We start from the raw sequence: 16,166 nt of genomic DNA on the forward strand, positions 1-16,166 counted from the left end.
CTGCATCCTGAAACCCTGTCTCACTTCCCTCCCCACCCCATCCGTCTGAGTTGTCCCAGAGCACTGGTTTTGAGTGCCCTGCTTCATGCATCAAAATTGCACTGGTTATCTATTTTGCATATGGTATTATACATGTTTCAATGCAATTCTTTCAAATCATCCCACCCTCAGCTTCTCCCACATAGTCCAAAAATTTGTTCTTTATATCTGTTTCTTTTTTGCAGCCTTGCATATAGGGTCGTCATTACAGTCTTTCTAAATTCCATATAAATGCATTAATATACTATATTTGTGTTTCTCTTTCTGATGTTCTTCACTCTGTAATAGGCTCCAGTTTCATCCACCTCATTAGAAGTAATTCAAATGCATTATTTTTTATATCTGTGTAATATTCTATGGTGTATATGTACCACAATTTCCTTATCCATTCATCTACCAATGGACATCTAGGTTGCTTCCATGTCCTAGCTATTGTAAACAGTGCTGTGATGAACATTGGGGAACATGTGTTTCTTTCAATTCTGGTTTCCTCAGTGTGTATGCCCAGGAGTGGGATTGCTGGGTCATATGGCAGTTCTATTTCCACTTTTTTAAGGAATTTCCACACTATTCTCTATAATGGCTGTGCCAGTTTGCATTCCTACCAACAGCGTAAGAGGGTTCCCTTTTCTCCACACCCTCTCCAGAATTTATTGTTTGTAGATGTTCGAATGATGGTCATTCTGACCAATTTGAAAGAATAGCATTGAAACATATACATTACCATATGTAAAATAGATGACTAGTGCAAGTTCGATGCATGAAGCAGGGCACCCAAAGCCAGTGTTCTGGGACAACATAAAGAGACAGGGTGGGGAGGGGGTGTGAGGGGATTCAGGATCAGGGAGACACATGTATACCCATGGCCGATTTATATTGACATATGGCAAAATATCATCAAAATATTGTAAACTAATTATACTCCAATTAATATAAATAAATGAATTTAAAAATAAAAGCAATTTAAAAATCTTTTTTTAATCACACAATGCCTATTCTACTTTTTTGGAGCTTCAGCATCAGTCCTTCCAACGAATATTCAATATTGATTTCCTTTAGGATTGAATGGTTTGATCTCCTAACTCTCAAGAGACTTCTCCAACAGAACAAGATGCTACATCAGCTTTGGAGAAATTCTTATTATTTTATATCTGTGTAGTTGTATACCAAAAATGTCTATGTGTTATATGATTGAATAGAGGTGTGTATTTAAGATTATGTATCTTTGAAAATGAATATCAGAAATACATAGAAAAATATGTATGCACATAAATATGTATATGAATATAAAGGATTTCTGTACCCATATATATGTTTTGCATGAATTTTGTGTGTCTGAAAAAAAATGTTAAGAATGTGTGGAGAATAAACAGGCATTCTAGCAGGGCAGCTGAGGGGTAGAGTTAGAGAGTCTGATGGGGTGAAGTTGGAAGAACCTGCAAAGGAAAGGACCACCTATCATTTCCAGATATTTAAATTTGGAAGGAGAGGAGCCGCTTGGAGTGCCTCCAAAGCAAGGGATGATATATGGCAGAATAGGGCTGAGGATAAAAGGGGTCAAACTTCATTAACAAGAAACTAAGATCCCAGTCCTGTACAGAAAGAGGGAGGAAAATACATCATCAATAGCACTGATGGAGGCATATGTTTCAGAGGGGGCCATCACCAACAACAAGGAGGCAGAATACAGCTCTGAAAACACCACTACCTCCTCACCTACCCGAGCCCCACCCTTTTGAATTAGCTCCTCCCTAAAGGATCCGCCCATCCCAAGCACTCAACTCATCCCCTGCCTATCCTGCTTGCACACAGACTCACTGCAAAGGAAGCTGCGAGGTGTCCGATTTGCACAGGTGAAGCCTGAGATCCGGGCGGTGGACGCCAGGAAAGGAAAGGCCATTGGTGGGTGCAGGGACAGAGAAGGGGGTTGGGATGGATTCCTGCCAGAGATAAGGGGTGGAGCAGGCACCGGTGAGGCTAAGGTGGGAAGGGGGAGTGCAATGGTCAATAGGAAAGGGGCATCGCATTAGGAAGCAGGCAAGATATTGAAGATGAGCACAGGGAGCCGAGGGCACTGGGGGCCAAGAAAGCGAGCGGAGGTAGACAGGGGGCATGTGAGTAGCAGACTACTGGGGTGTTCTGAGCAGAACGACAGTGAGTGAGGGCATGTGGGTCAGGGCTGTGGAGGTATAGGAGTTCTGCAGGGGATTCAGAGTAGGTGTCAGTGGCGGTGACAGAGGCTGAGGTCTCTGAACAAGGATGTAGTCTGCCCCCTCCTGCAGACTTCCTAAACCTAGGCAGCACCACTGCTGCTGCCGCTGCCGCCTTTCACCGCAGCCTCAGGGAACCTAGAAGGAAGAGCACTTTCAGGCACACAGCCAGAATTTCCAGCATTACTGCCAGGCTCATGGGGAAATTTTAGGCGCTGGCGCGGGGCACATGGAGACGTCACTGTCGGCAGAACTTCACCTTATGGCATATTCAATGTTTCTCTCTTATCTTCTCTCCTCCTCCTGCAGACATGAAAACCCCCAACTCACAGGAGGCCGAAGGGCAGCAAACTAGGGCTGTTTCACGAAAAGCCACTGGATCTGCAAATATGATGAAGAAAAAAGCTTTGCAAAAGAAGCAGAGAGGCAGACCTTCGTCCCTGCCCTGCAGTAACATTGTGGGCTGCAGAATTTCACATGGATGGAAGGAAGGTGATGAACCCATCACACAGTGGAAAGGAACTGTTCTGGATCAAGTGCCTGTAAATCCTTGCCTTTATCTGATAAAATACGATGGAATTGACTGTGTTTATGGACTAGAACTTAACAGAGATGAAAGAGTTTTGTCTCTTAAAATTCTTTCTGACGGGGTGGCATCAACTCAAGTCAGTGATGCAAACCTTGCAAATGCCATAATTGGTAAATCTGTGAAACATATGTTTGAGGATGAGCATGGTTCTAAGAATGAATGGAGAGGAATGGTCTTAGCCCAAGCACCGATCATGAAAGCCTGGTTTTATATTACCTATGAGAAAGATCCTGTCTTGTACACATACCAACTTCTAGATGATTATAAAGAAGGAGATCTCCATATCATACCAGAGTCCAATGAGTCTCGTCTCGCAGAAAGGGAGCCAGGAGAAGTTGTATATGCTCTGATAGGTAAACATGTGGAATATAACAAAGAAGATGGCTCCAAACAGACAGGAATAGTCATTCACCAAGTTGAAGCTCAACCCTCTGTGCATTTCATCAAGTTTGATGATGATTTCCATATCTATGTCTATGATTTGGTGAAAAAGTCCTAACTGTCAGGATAAACTTTGCCACGTTTGTAAAAACAAATGCGTACTTTGTAGACATGCAAGATAATGTTACTTTTCAGTGTATTGAAAGCTTTAGGGTCCATGTTGATTCAACATCTTTGCCATCATAACTATTGTCTTATTCTAACAAATAAAGATGTATGTGGTCATGAAATGCTGTGTGTAAGGAATTTTTCATGTTGAAAAGGTTGGGTGTGTTTGGTGGATGGAACATGAAAGGAAGGATCAGCTGTAAAATTCAGGCTGTGAATAAATTGCAGCTACTATCATATTCAGCCAAATAAAAATATTGTAAAGTAATTAACCTACAATTAAAATAAATAAATTTATATTTAAAAAAGAAAATAAAAATGGGATAGGACTTAGCTGGTTTGGGCTAGGGAGAGGAGAGGAGAATGAACTAGAGATGGGCTGAGGGGGAAAGGAAAAGGGAAGGTGGCTGCTTAAGAAAGGATGTGGGAAGGGGCTGGGAATGGAGAGGCTCCTAAGGGGAGGGTGACCTAAGAGTGGGAGGCAGCCAACTGGAAGAGGGTGAAGAATAACAGGGAGAGTGAAATCTTGGGGCTAAGAGGAAAAACGGACAGGATAAATTGAGTAAAGAGGGACACAAAGATGTTTAGAAGAGGTCCAGAGCAAGGGAGAGAAAGACAAAGTTGGCAGAGATCAGAGGAGAGACTAAAGGGACACTCCAGAAGGGAAGGGACACTGAGGAAGGAGGAATTCTAAGAAGAAAGACTGACAGAGGGAGTGAGAACAGAGAAAAAAGGGTATGAGGTGTGGAGCCTATGAGAGATGGAAAGACCCAAGAAAACTAGGCCCTCTGGCAGTATCCAAGTTGCCCTCCCTAGCTCTGTGCACAAAGGATGTGGCAACAAACAAACCACATGGATTGGAGCTTCCCTAGAGGGGAATTTTGACAGGACAGTCTCAAGAGTTAAGCAGGAACCAAGTTTATACTTAAAAGACTTTTATTATATCAGGGACATCATGCCACACCTGCTGAGCAGAGCCCAGCCCTCAGCTTAAACGCACTGCATGGTGCTCCATAGCAGAGGGGCTGTGGGCAGTTTCCTCGTAGTTTCCAGAGGACCCAGGATCAAGAAATCTCAGGCCTGAAGTTCTTGGTTCACTTCCCCTACACGGAATAAACGATTTTTTCAAGAATGAGTTAGTGGAGTTCTCAGAACATAAGAGATGTGCCACCTTGCATTTGGAAAGCATTTTATCCAGAAAAATGGAAACTTGCTCGACCCAGGTATTGCACTCCTCTCACTGCTCTTCATCCTCCGGGGCTATGCCTTGCATCCTTACAGAAGAGAAGCAACAAAGGATTGAGCCTAAGGTTTCTCTCCAGGGCATGGGGAATACTTGACTGCCCGCGCTTCTCTCAGCCCCTGCCTGAAACCACAGGTATCCCACCCCTGTCCCCCTGCCCGTGCTTCACCAGATGGAGGTCTGCTGCCTCCAGAAACCCCATTCTGGCAATATCCCAACAAAACCAGTGCCTACTGACCCTTCACGGTACCTCCTGACTAGTCTTGCCCACTTCAAGCACACAGGGAACTGTGCTGGAAATGTGTGCAGTTCTATTTCCAGGTGAGATAGGTGGCATGGGCAGTTCAGCAGGGAGATGTGACTTTGTATAACTAAGTCCTTCCACTGTATAGTGCCACATAGGTGGATGGTGGGAAGAGGGTGTGGTAATTCGCAATAAATTCCCTCTGAGGTATGGTGTCCCAATACATGGGTCTTTGTCCTTCTCTTTCTTTCCTTCTCCCAGTTCAGCTGTGGGAAAAGCTTCAAAACTCTCTCTGGTTTTCCCACTACACACCCTTCACTGCCCTCAAAGAAACAATTCTGGTGTCTCTCTTCTGGCCAATAACTCCAGGCATAGCAGGTAGAGGGGGAGGCAGGGAGCTTCCCAGAGTGGAAAGAAGTTGGTAATTTCAGTTCATTCTCTCCACCCAACATGATCTGAAGCTGTTTGCCTCAAGAATTCCACAAGACAAGCCCACCTCACCAGAGCAGGGATAGGTTTTCTTTCATACATCACATAATTCAGTCTAGCAAACACCTGCAGGCCACTCATGGGCCAGTTTCAGCCCACTGTCATATTTTGGTTGGTCAATCATATTTTTATCATTCTCCGTTTTAAAATTAGCTATATAGACGTTTGGGGGATTTCACATTTCAAAAATCCACATTCTTGGCTTGCCTGAGAAAACAAAACGATAGACCAAGGGTTGAGGCCCGCATTCCAACAAGGACACAAGCAGTTGACTCTAAGGAAAGGCTCAGCCCATTTTAAACTCAGAATACTCTCTCGAGTAGGCCATGCCCCCGGATGGCCTGCTTCACGCTCATAAAATGCCCAGATGTCCCCTGGAAGCATTTGCATTGGTAGCTTAGGCCTCCGTTGGCTTACTTTAACCCCATTTGGTTTTTATTTTGGTTGCTTTATCTTCATCTCACCAATACTTACTTCAGGGTGGCTCTCTGCCAGGCAGTCTTCTAGACAGGAGGTTAGGATATGGTCATAAAAAGATAAAGTAATCTTACCCTCATGGAACTTTCATTGTAGTGTAGGAGACAGACAGTAGCCAAGAGACAAAAAGTAAAATATAAAGTATTTTCACACTGATAAATGTTAAGAAAGAAAAAATAAAGCAAAGAATGGGGGAACTGGAATTCCAGGGAGGAGGCTGAAATTCGATAGATAGGGAGTCCAGAGAGAGCCTCACTGAGAGCACAGTTTTTGAGTAAAGACCTGAAGGCATTGAGAGGACTAGCCCTGTGGTTGTTTAGGGAAGGAACATTCCAGCAAGAGGGACAACAAGTGCTGAGGCCCAAGGCAAGAGTAGGCCTGACATGTTCAAGCCATATTGAGAATACCAACATGGCTGGAACTGAGTGAGCAAGGTAGAGAATACCAAGGAAGAGAGCTCAGAGAAGTGATGCGGATCTGGGAGAAGAATGGAATTTGACTTTTATGCTGTGTGTGATGGGGAACCATTCAGTATTTTAAGCAGAGGCACATTATTTATTGTGGCAACACTCGAGACTAGTTTGTAATGGGGTGCAGACTGAAAATGTGAGATAATTTTGTGACTTTTTCAATAATCCAGGTAACAGATATGGTTTAAAGCAGTCTGGCATCCCTATGTGTAATGTGAAATTTGTCTTGTTTTTATGATTGTTTAGTTGCTAAGTCTTGTGTGATTCTTTTGAGACCCCCATGGACTATAGCCTATCAGGATTCTCTGTCCATGGTGTTTCCCATACAAGAACACTGGAATGGGTTGCCATTTCCATCTCCAGGGGACCTTTCCAACCCAGGAATCATACCCACATCTCCTGCATTGGCAGGAGATTCTTTACCACTGAGCTACCAGGAAAGCCCAAAATTGGTCTATCTCACTATATTTTACAGTATAGTGTAGCATGCCCGATTTGCCCTTTAGACAAGATATCTGCTTGAAGGGAAATGTAAGAGGTGTCACTTACAATATTAGGTTTCCTGATATCCTTGAGCCACACAATTTCCCAAGTGAAAGAATAGATGAAGCATTTGGGCTCTTCCTTCCTTAAATTGAGTATATAATGCTGATGAAGTGAGAATTAGAAACTGTCCAAGAAAGCCTGTATACATTCCTACTTTTGCTTCACCTCCTTGGAATGTTCCCTAGTCCTTCTATTGTAACCAGATAAGAACTAATAGTTGCTCTCATGATAATGGGCAGAAGGTACCCCCAACAGAGTTTATCATTGGTTTAAATCAGTTAGTAAAGAATTTAACATAACTGACTCTTCAAAAGGAGGCGGGTTTTGGACAGGTCTTGAATTTTCTTATTAGTAAAAGTGCCTATAGTAATGTAACATTGTTTTAAGTGCATTGCCTAGATAACATTCCATCCTCCTTCCCCAAGCCCAGATGATATTTTCCTTTCTGAGTTAAAATGGATGTAGGTATGGTACTAGTGATTAATTACTAATGGGAGTCACACAATCAGTCTTGGTTTGGGCATGCATTACATTTAAAGGAATACTGTCAGAATCTCCCAACCCTTTCCTCCAGGTTATTACCAGAGGCACTTACAAACATTTGGAATACCAAAGGTTTTCTTTCATGTTTTAGAGATGACAGTACATCCTCTAATTATCCAGGTCCTCTATTTATCTTGAAGAAATAATGCCAGGCCATGGCTTATCTATAATTGTTGCTCCTTCACTTGCAGATTGAAATTGTTCCACAGCTCAACATAATGTTTGGATTGAGGTTCCAAAAGACAAATAAATAAAGCCCCTTTTCTCCTTGCAAGTTTTTAACCATTTGAGGAACAGACACAATAATGACACAAATGGAGGTCAAAATATTTCCTTTATAATTGATAAAGCTGGCTTGGAGGACATGCTTAGCTCTGAGGCCACAGGTACTTCCTCATACTTCACTCAATCACAGGCAAAGCTGGATACCACTGCAAGTCTAAAGTTTACTCTGTCTTAAAGTTGATTAGATTGTGCCTAAAAGAGATAACTACAAGAAACAACTCAAAAGGTTTCTCATATATCCATCCTATCAAACTCACATTATAGAAGTTATTGGGAGATGTGAAGTAAGGGGAATGAGGGTCTGCAAAAATAACTTGCATTTTATTTTCAAAAAATAATATTTCTTTTTACTGAGGTATATAATTGGCATATAATATTATTTAGTCTCAGGTGTGCAATATTTTGATTTTGCATATATTGCAAAATGATTACAGTAGTCCAGTTAATATTCATCATTCATAGTTTTCCTTTTGATGAGAATTTTTAAGCTCTACTCTCTTAGCAGCTTTCAATATGCAATAAAATATTATTAACTAGAGTCACATTGCTGTACATTATGTCTATATGACACATAACTGGAAGTTTGTACGTAGTGACTCCTTTCATCCATCTCACCCAACATTTCTTGCCTTGTACTGTTAATATGTTGTACAACATACCTGGGCATAATTTGCAATGTGTTATAGTTTAAAGAATTAATGTTTAAGTGTGGCTTTAATGTCATTTTTAATATCAATTTGAGAGGATTCTGAAATAAGCCATGAACCACCTAGCTCACTCATTAAAGAAAAAACAGTAGGTATTGAAGGAGGGCTCTCACAAAATATGGGCATGACTCCTCTGACTCCCCTGTAATCTTCTTGTATCCATCATGAAGGGAAAGAAGTGCACAACTAGTTGACTAAAAGAGTGGCTAATGAACCCACAGGCTTAAAAAAGAATAAAGTGTAGGTAGAGGAAAACTCTTCTATTAAATCACTTTAAAATGTTGGATGAAATATGAAAGCTCTCCTTTTAAATTTATAGCTGAACTTTAAAGATTGTGAGAAAAACCCCAGAACCAATGATGAAGAACAAACTGAAAACAAAAGCAGTAAGCATATGACTTGATGCTTTGGCAGATAGGGAGAGAAATGTGTTATCTCAGTAACTAAAGGATTTAGTGTAGAATATAAAACCTGGTGGCTCAGAGGTTAAAGCTTTTGCCTGGAATACAGGAGATCCAGGTTCGATCCCTGGGTCAGGAAGATCCCCTGGAGAAGGAAAATGGCAACCTACTCCAGTACTCTTGCCTGGACAATCCCATGGAGGGAGGAGCCTTGTAGGCTACAGTGCATGGGGTCACAAAGAGTTGGACACAACTGAGCAAAAAGTAATAATAATAATAAAACCTTAAGCTTGATTAAATTGAGTGTTGGGAATGAAGATCTCCTTGCTTTCCTTTCAATTCTCAACATAATAGCTGGAGTGAGATTTTAAAAATATAATTGAGATTATATCACCTCGCTTAAAATTCTCCAAAAGCTTCCTATTACAGTTGACATACAACCCAATCTCCTTGCTTTACCCTGCAAGCTCTAGATCACGAATTCTCAACCAGAATGATATTGCCCACAAAGGGGAAGAAAATGACTCTTTGTTTGGGAGGTGAAAAAGAAAGTCTTAGCTTTAGAATGGTTTGTGGCCTTCCAAAGCTCAACTGTATCTGAAAAAAATCTTATTCTTTAGAATTCAATTACTCTCACTGGGTTTTCTCAGATATAGCATGAGCAACATTGACATTGAGTTTATAGAAATATACAAGGTGTATGCGAGATCAGTGTTACAAAATACTAGCAAAAATAATGGCTGTGACTGGAAGGCTTTCAAATCATTGCTCATTTCTGAAGTCATATCTTGAGAAGTGACCTATGTGAGCCTATTGGCTGCCATTGAAGGCCTTTATATATTGTCCTCTATGTCCTTGTGTATGACTTGGGCTTTGAGAGTTAAATAAAAATAGTATTTATTTAATTCTACAAAATTTATTCAGCATGTCCTTTATTATGTCAAATGATGAAAAGAAAAAATGTCAATAATATATGAATGAACATCTAACCACTAGTTAAAACTTATTTTCTCATATGAAGTAAAAGTTAAAAGTCAAATTCACTGAAAATACTTTTAAGAAATGTAAAATTTCAAGTGTTCTGCTTTGTCTAGAAAAATAAGATTTGAAGTATTTTGTAAAGTTTGATTATACTGATATAAATATATATATAGCTAATTTGCAGATTTTATACATTATAATTCATGTAAGTAAATAAATTCCATTAAGCCACTCAAAAAAATATAAAGTTACATGCTAAGAGTTTGCAAATTTTAAATTTAACTTCTACCTTCAAATTTTATTTATTCTTAATCCTACATAAGACTTACTATTTTTTATGTATGAGTGTATTTTTATGTGTAAAACACAGATGCACATACATTTATTAAACAGACTCTGCCATTTCAGATACCTTCCATTTCAAGTATTGTTATTATTAAAACCCAGACTCAAATTGCTTTACTTATAAAGAAGTTTCTTATCTCATAACTTGGAGTCAGAACTAGGACTCCAGGAATGGTATGATCAGAAGCTAAATGAAATGACAAAGAGCTCAGAGTATTTTCATTTCCTCCTAAGCCATATTCAATGTGCTGGTTTTGTCCTCAGGCTGGTTACTGATTCCAACGGTCATATACAGAAATAGCATTGCCCTAAAGAAGAAAAGGAAACACCATTTTCTGTTTCCCTTAAGAATAATTTTTTTTTTCCTCAGAAGTACCTTATCATGTTTAATTGGCCAAGATTAGATCATATGCCAAATGCTAAGCCAACCACTTGCAGGGGGAGTAGCATTACCATGAATAGCTTAGAATAAACTTTTAGAGTGGGATGAATATTGGGAAATCAGTGGCCATGACCACCTATAGGTACAGAATGTGTCATTAGGACAACAGTCTCCCTCTTTTGCCTAGTTTTGCTGTGATCTCGTCTCTGTGCAGCTTTGTCCTCAGTCTCCAGACCATTGTAGGGTAAATAGAGCAGCTCGATCTTCATATCCTCTCAGGTTCACTCATGTCCAGTGGACAAGATCATTTACTTCACACCCAGCAGTTTGTGCAGAAATAGCATTGTGCTTCATTGACTCTGACTAGGTTGTATACCTCGTCATAAAACAGTCACTTGGACAGTATTTCAGTGCTCTGAAAGGTCAGATTTAGGTTGTTCCCAAGAGGAAGAAGGACATATTATTACCAGAAAAAGTGTGATTGAATGCTAGGCTGCAATGTGTTACAATTCAACACATTTTGCTGCATATCATCCTTATGAATCATTCTTGCTATATATACATGTTAAAATATGTCTCCATTGTGTCAAATGTTATGCAGTCCTAAAACAGAATGAAACTGGGTCATTTGCACAGACATGGATGGACCTAGAGACTGTCATACAGAGTGAAGTCAAAAAGAGAAAAAAAATATTAGCACATCTATGTGGAATCAAGAAAAATGGCATAGATCATTTTATTTGCAAAACAGAAATAGATATACAGATACAGAGAGCAAATGTATGGATACCAAAGGGGAGAAACAGGGCTTGGATGAGTTGGGAGATTGAGACTGACATATATAACTATTGATACTATATATAAAATAGATAACTAATGACAACCCACTGTATAAGTCAGGGAACTCCACTCAGTGCTCTGTGGTGACCTAAATGGGAAGGAAATAAAAAAAAAAAAAGAGGGCATATCTGTATATGAATAGCTGATTCACTTTGCTGTACAGTAGAAACTAACAACATTGCAAAACAACTATATCCCCCTACAAATTTTAAAAATTGTAGAAAATGAAATTCAACCTACAGTGACAGCAAGCAGATAAGCAGAGGAGGCAGTAAGTAAGTGTGGGATGGTGGGATAAACAAGGGGGTATGAGGAAAGTTAAGGATTTGGATTTGTTCACTATCATCACTGTGGGTATGGTTTCATGGATGTATGCCTGTGTCAAACTCATCAAATTGTACACTTTAAAAATGAAAGTTTATTGTAGGTCATTATACCTCAATAAAGCTCTTAAAATTTATTAATAAAAATGGAAAGGAGGAAAATTTTTTAAAAGCCTCCATGCATTCTTTCATCAATTACCAGTGAAATGTGAATTGTTACCATCTATTTTGAAAACATCCTTGTAAGAATAACTGCTTTTTTTTAAATTTTAAGATAATAGACTATTGATTTTTGAAACTTAAATAAATTGGAAAGAAAACGTGTGCCCTTTTGTTTCTTCTTTTTAACAACATATTTGTGAGATTCATTCAAATTGTTGCATGCAGTTGTAGTTTACTCATTCTCAATCCTGTATGATAGTCCATTGTATGAATGGATATACCACAAATATGCCATCTACCATTTATGGAAATTTGGGTGATTTCCAGTGTGGAGCTATTATAAATAGTTGATATGAAAAGTAAGATGATAGGAAATAATTTCCCAACCAAGATATGGAGGACAACAGGTCCAAGAGACAGAGAATTTGGTGGATGTTTTCTCACTGAGGAAGTTTAACCACTCTAGAGGGAACTGCTGAAAGGCTTATCTCAGAAGAGGTTATGACACCCTATTGAAGCTAAGGATAATTGGAATCCAGAGTCCTGGCAAATCCCATTAATTTTTGGTTGGGACTCCAAGGAATAAAAGTTAGCTGGAAATAAACTCTCCCATGAACTAAAGCATGTCTGAAATTTGCTTTCTATTAAAAAAATTGTATGAACTTTTATTTGCATCAGTTTTAGATATGAATTTTTTTCATAATCAATATTAATATTTTATACTTTGATAATTGAATCAGATTTTTATTGATCTTTCCTTTTTAGTAATTATTTTAAGCTTTGTTGCTTTGTTAACATTCAATCTATCACTTGATTCAGATATTATATGTATTTAATAACCACTAAACATTGAGTTTGTTTAGTTGGTTTTGAGTTATTTTGTTGCATTTTACATTTTAATAAATCTATTGATATTAGAATAAATTTAGTGTAAAATTTTTCCTTCAAATTTTTAAAGAATCATTCCAGCATTCCTTAAAGAATAATTCTTCATTGATTCTCCATCATTTTATCTAATTGGTTCTTATAAACTTATTTTTTTATGAAGCTCTCTTTTCTGATAGACTAAATTACCAGCTATTGTGGAAACATAATCCCAATGTTCAGTAATGGGAGAAATTAAATTGTGGCCCCTGTAAAACTGAGTTTCATCAACCAAAGGCCATACATGCAGTAGGTGCTCAATAAATATTTGATGAATGAATAAGAGAAATAATGGTTTTCAGAATATTTAATATTTTAAGAAAATGCATAATCAATAAGGAAAAAAAAACAGTATTAACTTGCCTATGCAAAGTGATCTTAGTTTTGTAAGATCCTAGAAAAAATGACAAAACAAATAATGAGTGGTAGTATATGACTGGGAACCCTAGGGAATGAGAGCTAGAATTGCAGCTGATTGTTTTCTTCATATCAATTTTCCAAAATTTCCACAATGTTAACATTGTGAAGGAAATTCATTTGCAATAGAGTAAAAGTAAAAGAAAGGGGACTTAAGAAATCAAGTCCAACCAGTAAGTCCAACCAGTAAGGTTGTTCTAGTGGTAAAGAAACTGCCAGCTAATGCAGGAGTTCCAAACTTTGGTCGGGAAGGGAGTCCGAAATTGCAACTGACTCCAGTATTCTTGCCCGGAAAATTCCATTGACAGAGCAGCCTGGTGGGCTACAATCCATGGGGACTCCAAGAGTCACACACCACTGAGCTCACACACTTACTTACAAGGAAAGCTTACATAGAGATTGGGTCAAGATGGCAGACTGAGCACATTTCTCCCTTTCTACCAAAAATCCTTGTAAATGATAGGAAAGGCACATTTTAGTATGAAAAATAACTACATAAGTGCACTGGGGGAAAGTAAAGACAAATTCCTAGTAGATGGAAAGCAGATGAAACAGGGACGCTTACAGGATGGAGGTGGAGGTGCACAGGAGAAACAGGACCCTGAAACGGGGAGGAAAGAGGAGGGGGCAATAGGGAGAAGGATTACAAGCCCAGCTGCTTCAGATTTGGAAAAGGGGCGGGATCGGGAGACAAGTAGCACCTCCCATGCTCAGAGCAGTGGTGGGCTTAAGAGTTGAGGTGGGGCAGGCGGTGTTTGGCAGGAAGGGGAGGCTTCTCTCCTGGCAGGAAGCTGCGCTACGGAAAAAGGGAGGAGACTACTGCACCAGTAGCGGCTGGTGGGATCCCGATGTCGCAGAGGGGCAGCCGCCACCAAGAAAGAGGCGGAGGGCCTCAGAACAGAGTGCTGAAGACACCGCCGCCATCCTCCTCTCCTACTCCTCCGCCCTTCTGAAAGAGCTCCTCGACTAAGGATCCTCCCCTCCCAGCTGTTGCAAGCACCCAGCTCATCGCCTGCCTATCCTGCTTGCAAACAGACTCACTGTAAAGGAAGCTGCGAGGTGTCCAATTTGCACACGTGAAGCCTGAGATCCCGGCGGTGGACGCCAGGAAAGGAAAGGCCATTGGTGGGCGCCGGGACAGAGAAGGGGTTTGGGATGGATTCCTGCCAGAGATAAGGGGTGGAGGCAGGCGCCGGGTGAGGCTAGGGTGGGAAGGGGGAGTGCAAGGGCAATAGGAAAGGGGCATAGCGTTAGGAAGCAGGCAAGATATTGAAGATGAGCACAGGGAGCCGAGGGCACTGGGGGCCAAGAAAGCGAGTGGAGGTAGACAGGGGGCATGTGAGTAGCAGACTACTGGGGTGTTCTGAGCAGGACGACAGTGAGTGAGGGCATGTGGGTCAGGGCTGTGGAGGGATATGGGGTTTTGCAGGGGATTCAGAGTGGGCGTCAGTGGCGGTGACAGAGGCTGAGGTCTCTGAACAAGGACGTAGTCTGCCCCCTCCTGCAGAGTTTCTAAACCCAGGCAGCACCACTGCTGCTGCCGCTGCCGCTGTCGCTGCCGCCTTTCACCACAGCCTCAGGGAACCTAAAAGGGAGAGCACTTTCAGGCACACAGCCAGGATTTCCAGCATTACTGCCAGGCTTATGGGGAAATTTTAGGCGCTGGCGCAGGGCACATGGAGACGTCGCTGTCGGCAGAACTTCACCTTATGGCATATTCAATGTTTCTCTCTTATCTTCTCTCCTCCTCCAGCAGACATGAAAACCCCCAACTCACAGGAGGCCGAAGGGCAGCAAACCAGGGCTGTTGCAGGAAAGGCCACTGGGTCTGCAAACATGATGAAGAAAAAAGCCTCCCAAAAGAAGCAGAGAGGCAGACATTCGTCCCAGCCCCGCAGGAACATTGTGGGCTGCAGAATTTCACATGGATGGAAGGAAGGTGATGAACCCATCACACAGTGGAAAGGAACTGTTCTGGATCAGGTGCCTATAAATCCTTCTCTTTATCTGGTGAAATATGATGGAATTGACTGTGTCTATGGACTGGAACTTCACAGAGATGAAAGAGTTTTGTCTCTTAAAATTCTTTCTGACAGGGTGGCATCAACTCAAGTCAGTGATGCAAACCTTGCAAATACCATAATTGGTAAAGCTGTGGAACATATGTTTGAGGATGAGCATGGTTCTAAGGATGAATGGAGAGGAATGGTCTTAGCCCAAGCACCAATCATGAAAGCCTGGTTTTATATTACCTATGAGAAAGACCCTGTCTTGTACATGTACCAACTTCTAGATGATTATAAAGAAGGAGACCTCCGTATCATGCCAGAGTCCAATGAGTCTCCTCTCGCAGAAAGGGAGCCAGGAGGAGTTGTAGATGGTCTGATAGGTAAACATGTGGAATATACCAAAGAAGATGGCTCCAAACGGATCGGAATGGTCATTCACCAAGTGGAAGCCAAACCCTCTGTGTATTTCATCAAGTTTGATGATGATTTCCATATCTATGTCTATGATTTGGTGAAAAAGTCCTAACTGTCAGGATAAACTTTGCCACATTTGTGAAAACAAATGCGTACTTTGTAGACATGCAAGATAATGTTGCTTTTCAGTGTATTGAAAGCTTTAGGGTCCATGTTGATTCAACATCTTTGCCAGCATAAGTATTGTCTTGTTCTAAGAAATACAAATGTATGTGGTCATGAAATGCTGTGTGTAAGGAATTTTTCATGTTGAAAAGGTTGGGTGTGTTTGGTGGATGGAACAAGAAAGGAAGGAGCAGCTGTAAAATTCAGGCTGTGAATAAATTGCAGCTACTATCATAATCAGCCAAATAAAAATGGGATAGGACTTAGCTGGTTTGGGCTAGGGAGAGGAGAGGAGAATGAACTAGAGATGGGCTGTGGGGGAAAGGAAAAGGGAAGGTGGCTGCTTAAGAAAGGATGTGGGAAGGGGCTGGGAATGGAGAGGCTCCTAAGGGGAGGGTGACCTAAGAGTGGG

General features: G+C 40.8%; 2 protein-coding genes across 3 annotated transcripts; both read left to right on the forward strand.

The window, feature by feature from the left end:
* The first annotated feature begins 1,821 nt into the window (after positions 1 to 1,821).
* LOC102402403 (spindlin-2-like) lies at positions 1,822 to 3,509 on the forward strand. The gene is made up of 2 exons (XM_006067370.3): positions 1,822 to 1,941; positions 2,559 to 3,509. Exon 2 carries the CDS (start codon positions 2,561 to 2,563, stop codon positions 3,335 to 3,337), a length of 777 nt encoding a protein of 258 aa, XP_006067432.1. The 5' UTR covers positions 1,822 to 1,941; positions 2,559 to 2,560; the 3' UTR covers positions 3,338 to 3,509.
* Positions 3,510 to 13,814: 10,305 nt separating this feature from the next.
* LOC102402730 (spindlin-2) lies at positions 13,815 to 15,873 on the forward strand. Of its 2 annotated transcripts, none has more exons than XM_006067371.3 (2): positions 13,815 to 14,291; positions 14,920 to 15,873. In XM_006067371.3, exon 2 carries the CDS (start codon positions 14,925 to 14,927, stop codon positions 15,699 to 15,701), a length of 777 nt encoding a protein of 258 aa, XP_006067433.1. In that variant the 5' UTR covers positions 13,815 to 14,291; positions 14,920 to 14,924; the 3' UTR covers positions 15,702 to 15,873. The 2 variants fall into 2 exon arrangements, with proteins under 2 accessions (XP_006067433.1, XP_006067434.1); XM_006067372.3 differs by having other exon boundaries at positions 13,817 to 14,291; positions 14,923 to 15,873.
* The last annotated feature ends 293 nt before the right edge of the window (positions 15,874 to 16,166 follow it).

This window comes from Bubalus bubalis, chromosome X (genome assembly GCF_019923935.1).
Source record: "Bubalus bubalis isolate 160015118507 breed Murrah chromosome X, NDDB_SH_1, whole genome shotgun sequence".
NCBI classification, from domain to species: domain Eukaryota; kingdom Metazoa; phylum Chordata; class Mammalia; order Artiodactyla; family Bovidae; genus Bubalus; species Bubalus bubalis.

Excerpts from the sequence above, each read along its gene's own strand:
- LOC102402403 (XM_006067370.3), top strand. The coding sequence starts at position 2,561 with ATGAAAACCCCCAACTCACAGGAGGCCGAAGGGCAGCAAACTAGGGCT.
- LOC102402730 (XM_006067371.3), top strand. The coding sequence starts at position 14,925 with ATGAAAACCCCCAACTCACAGGAGGCCGAAGGGCAGCAAACCAGGGCT.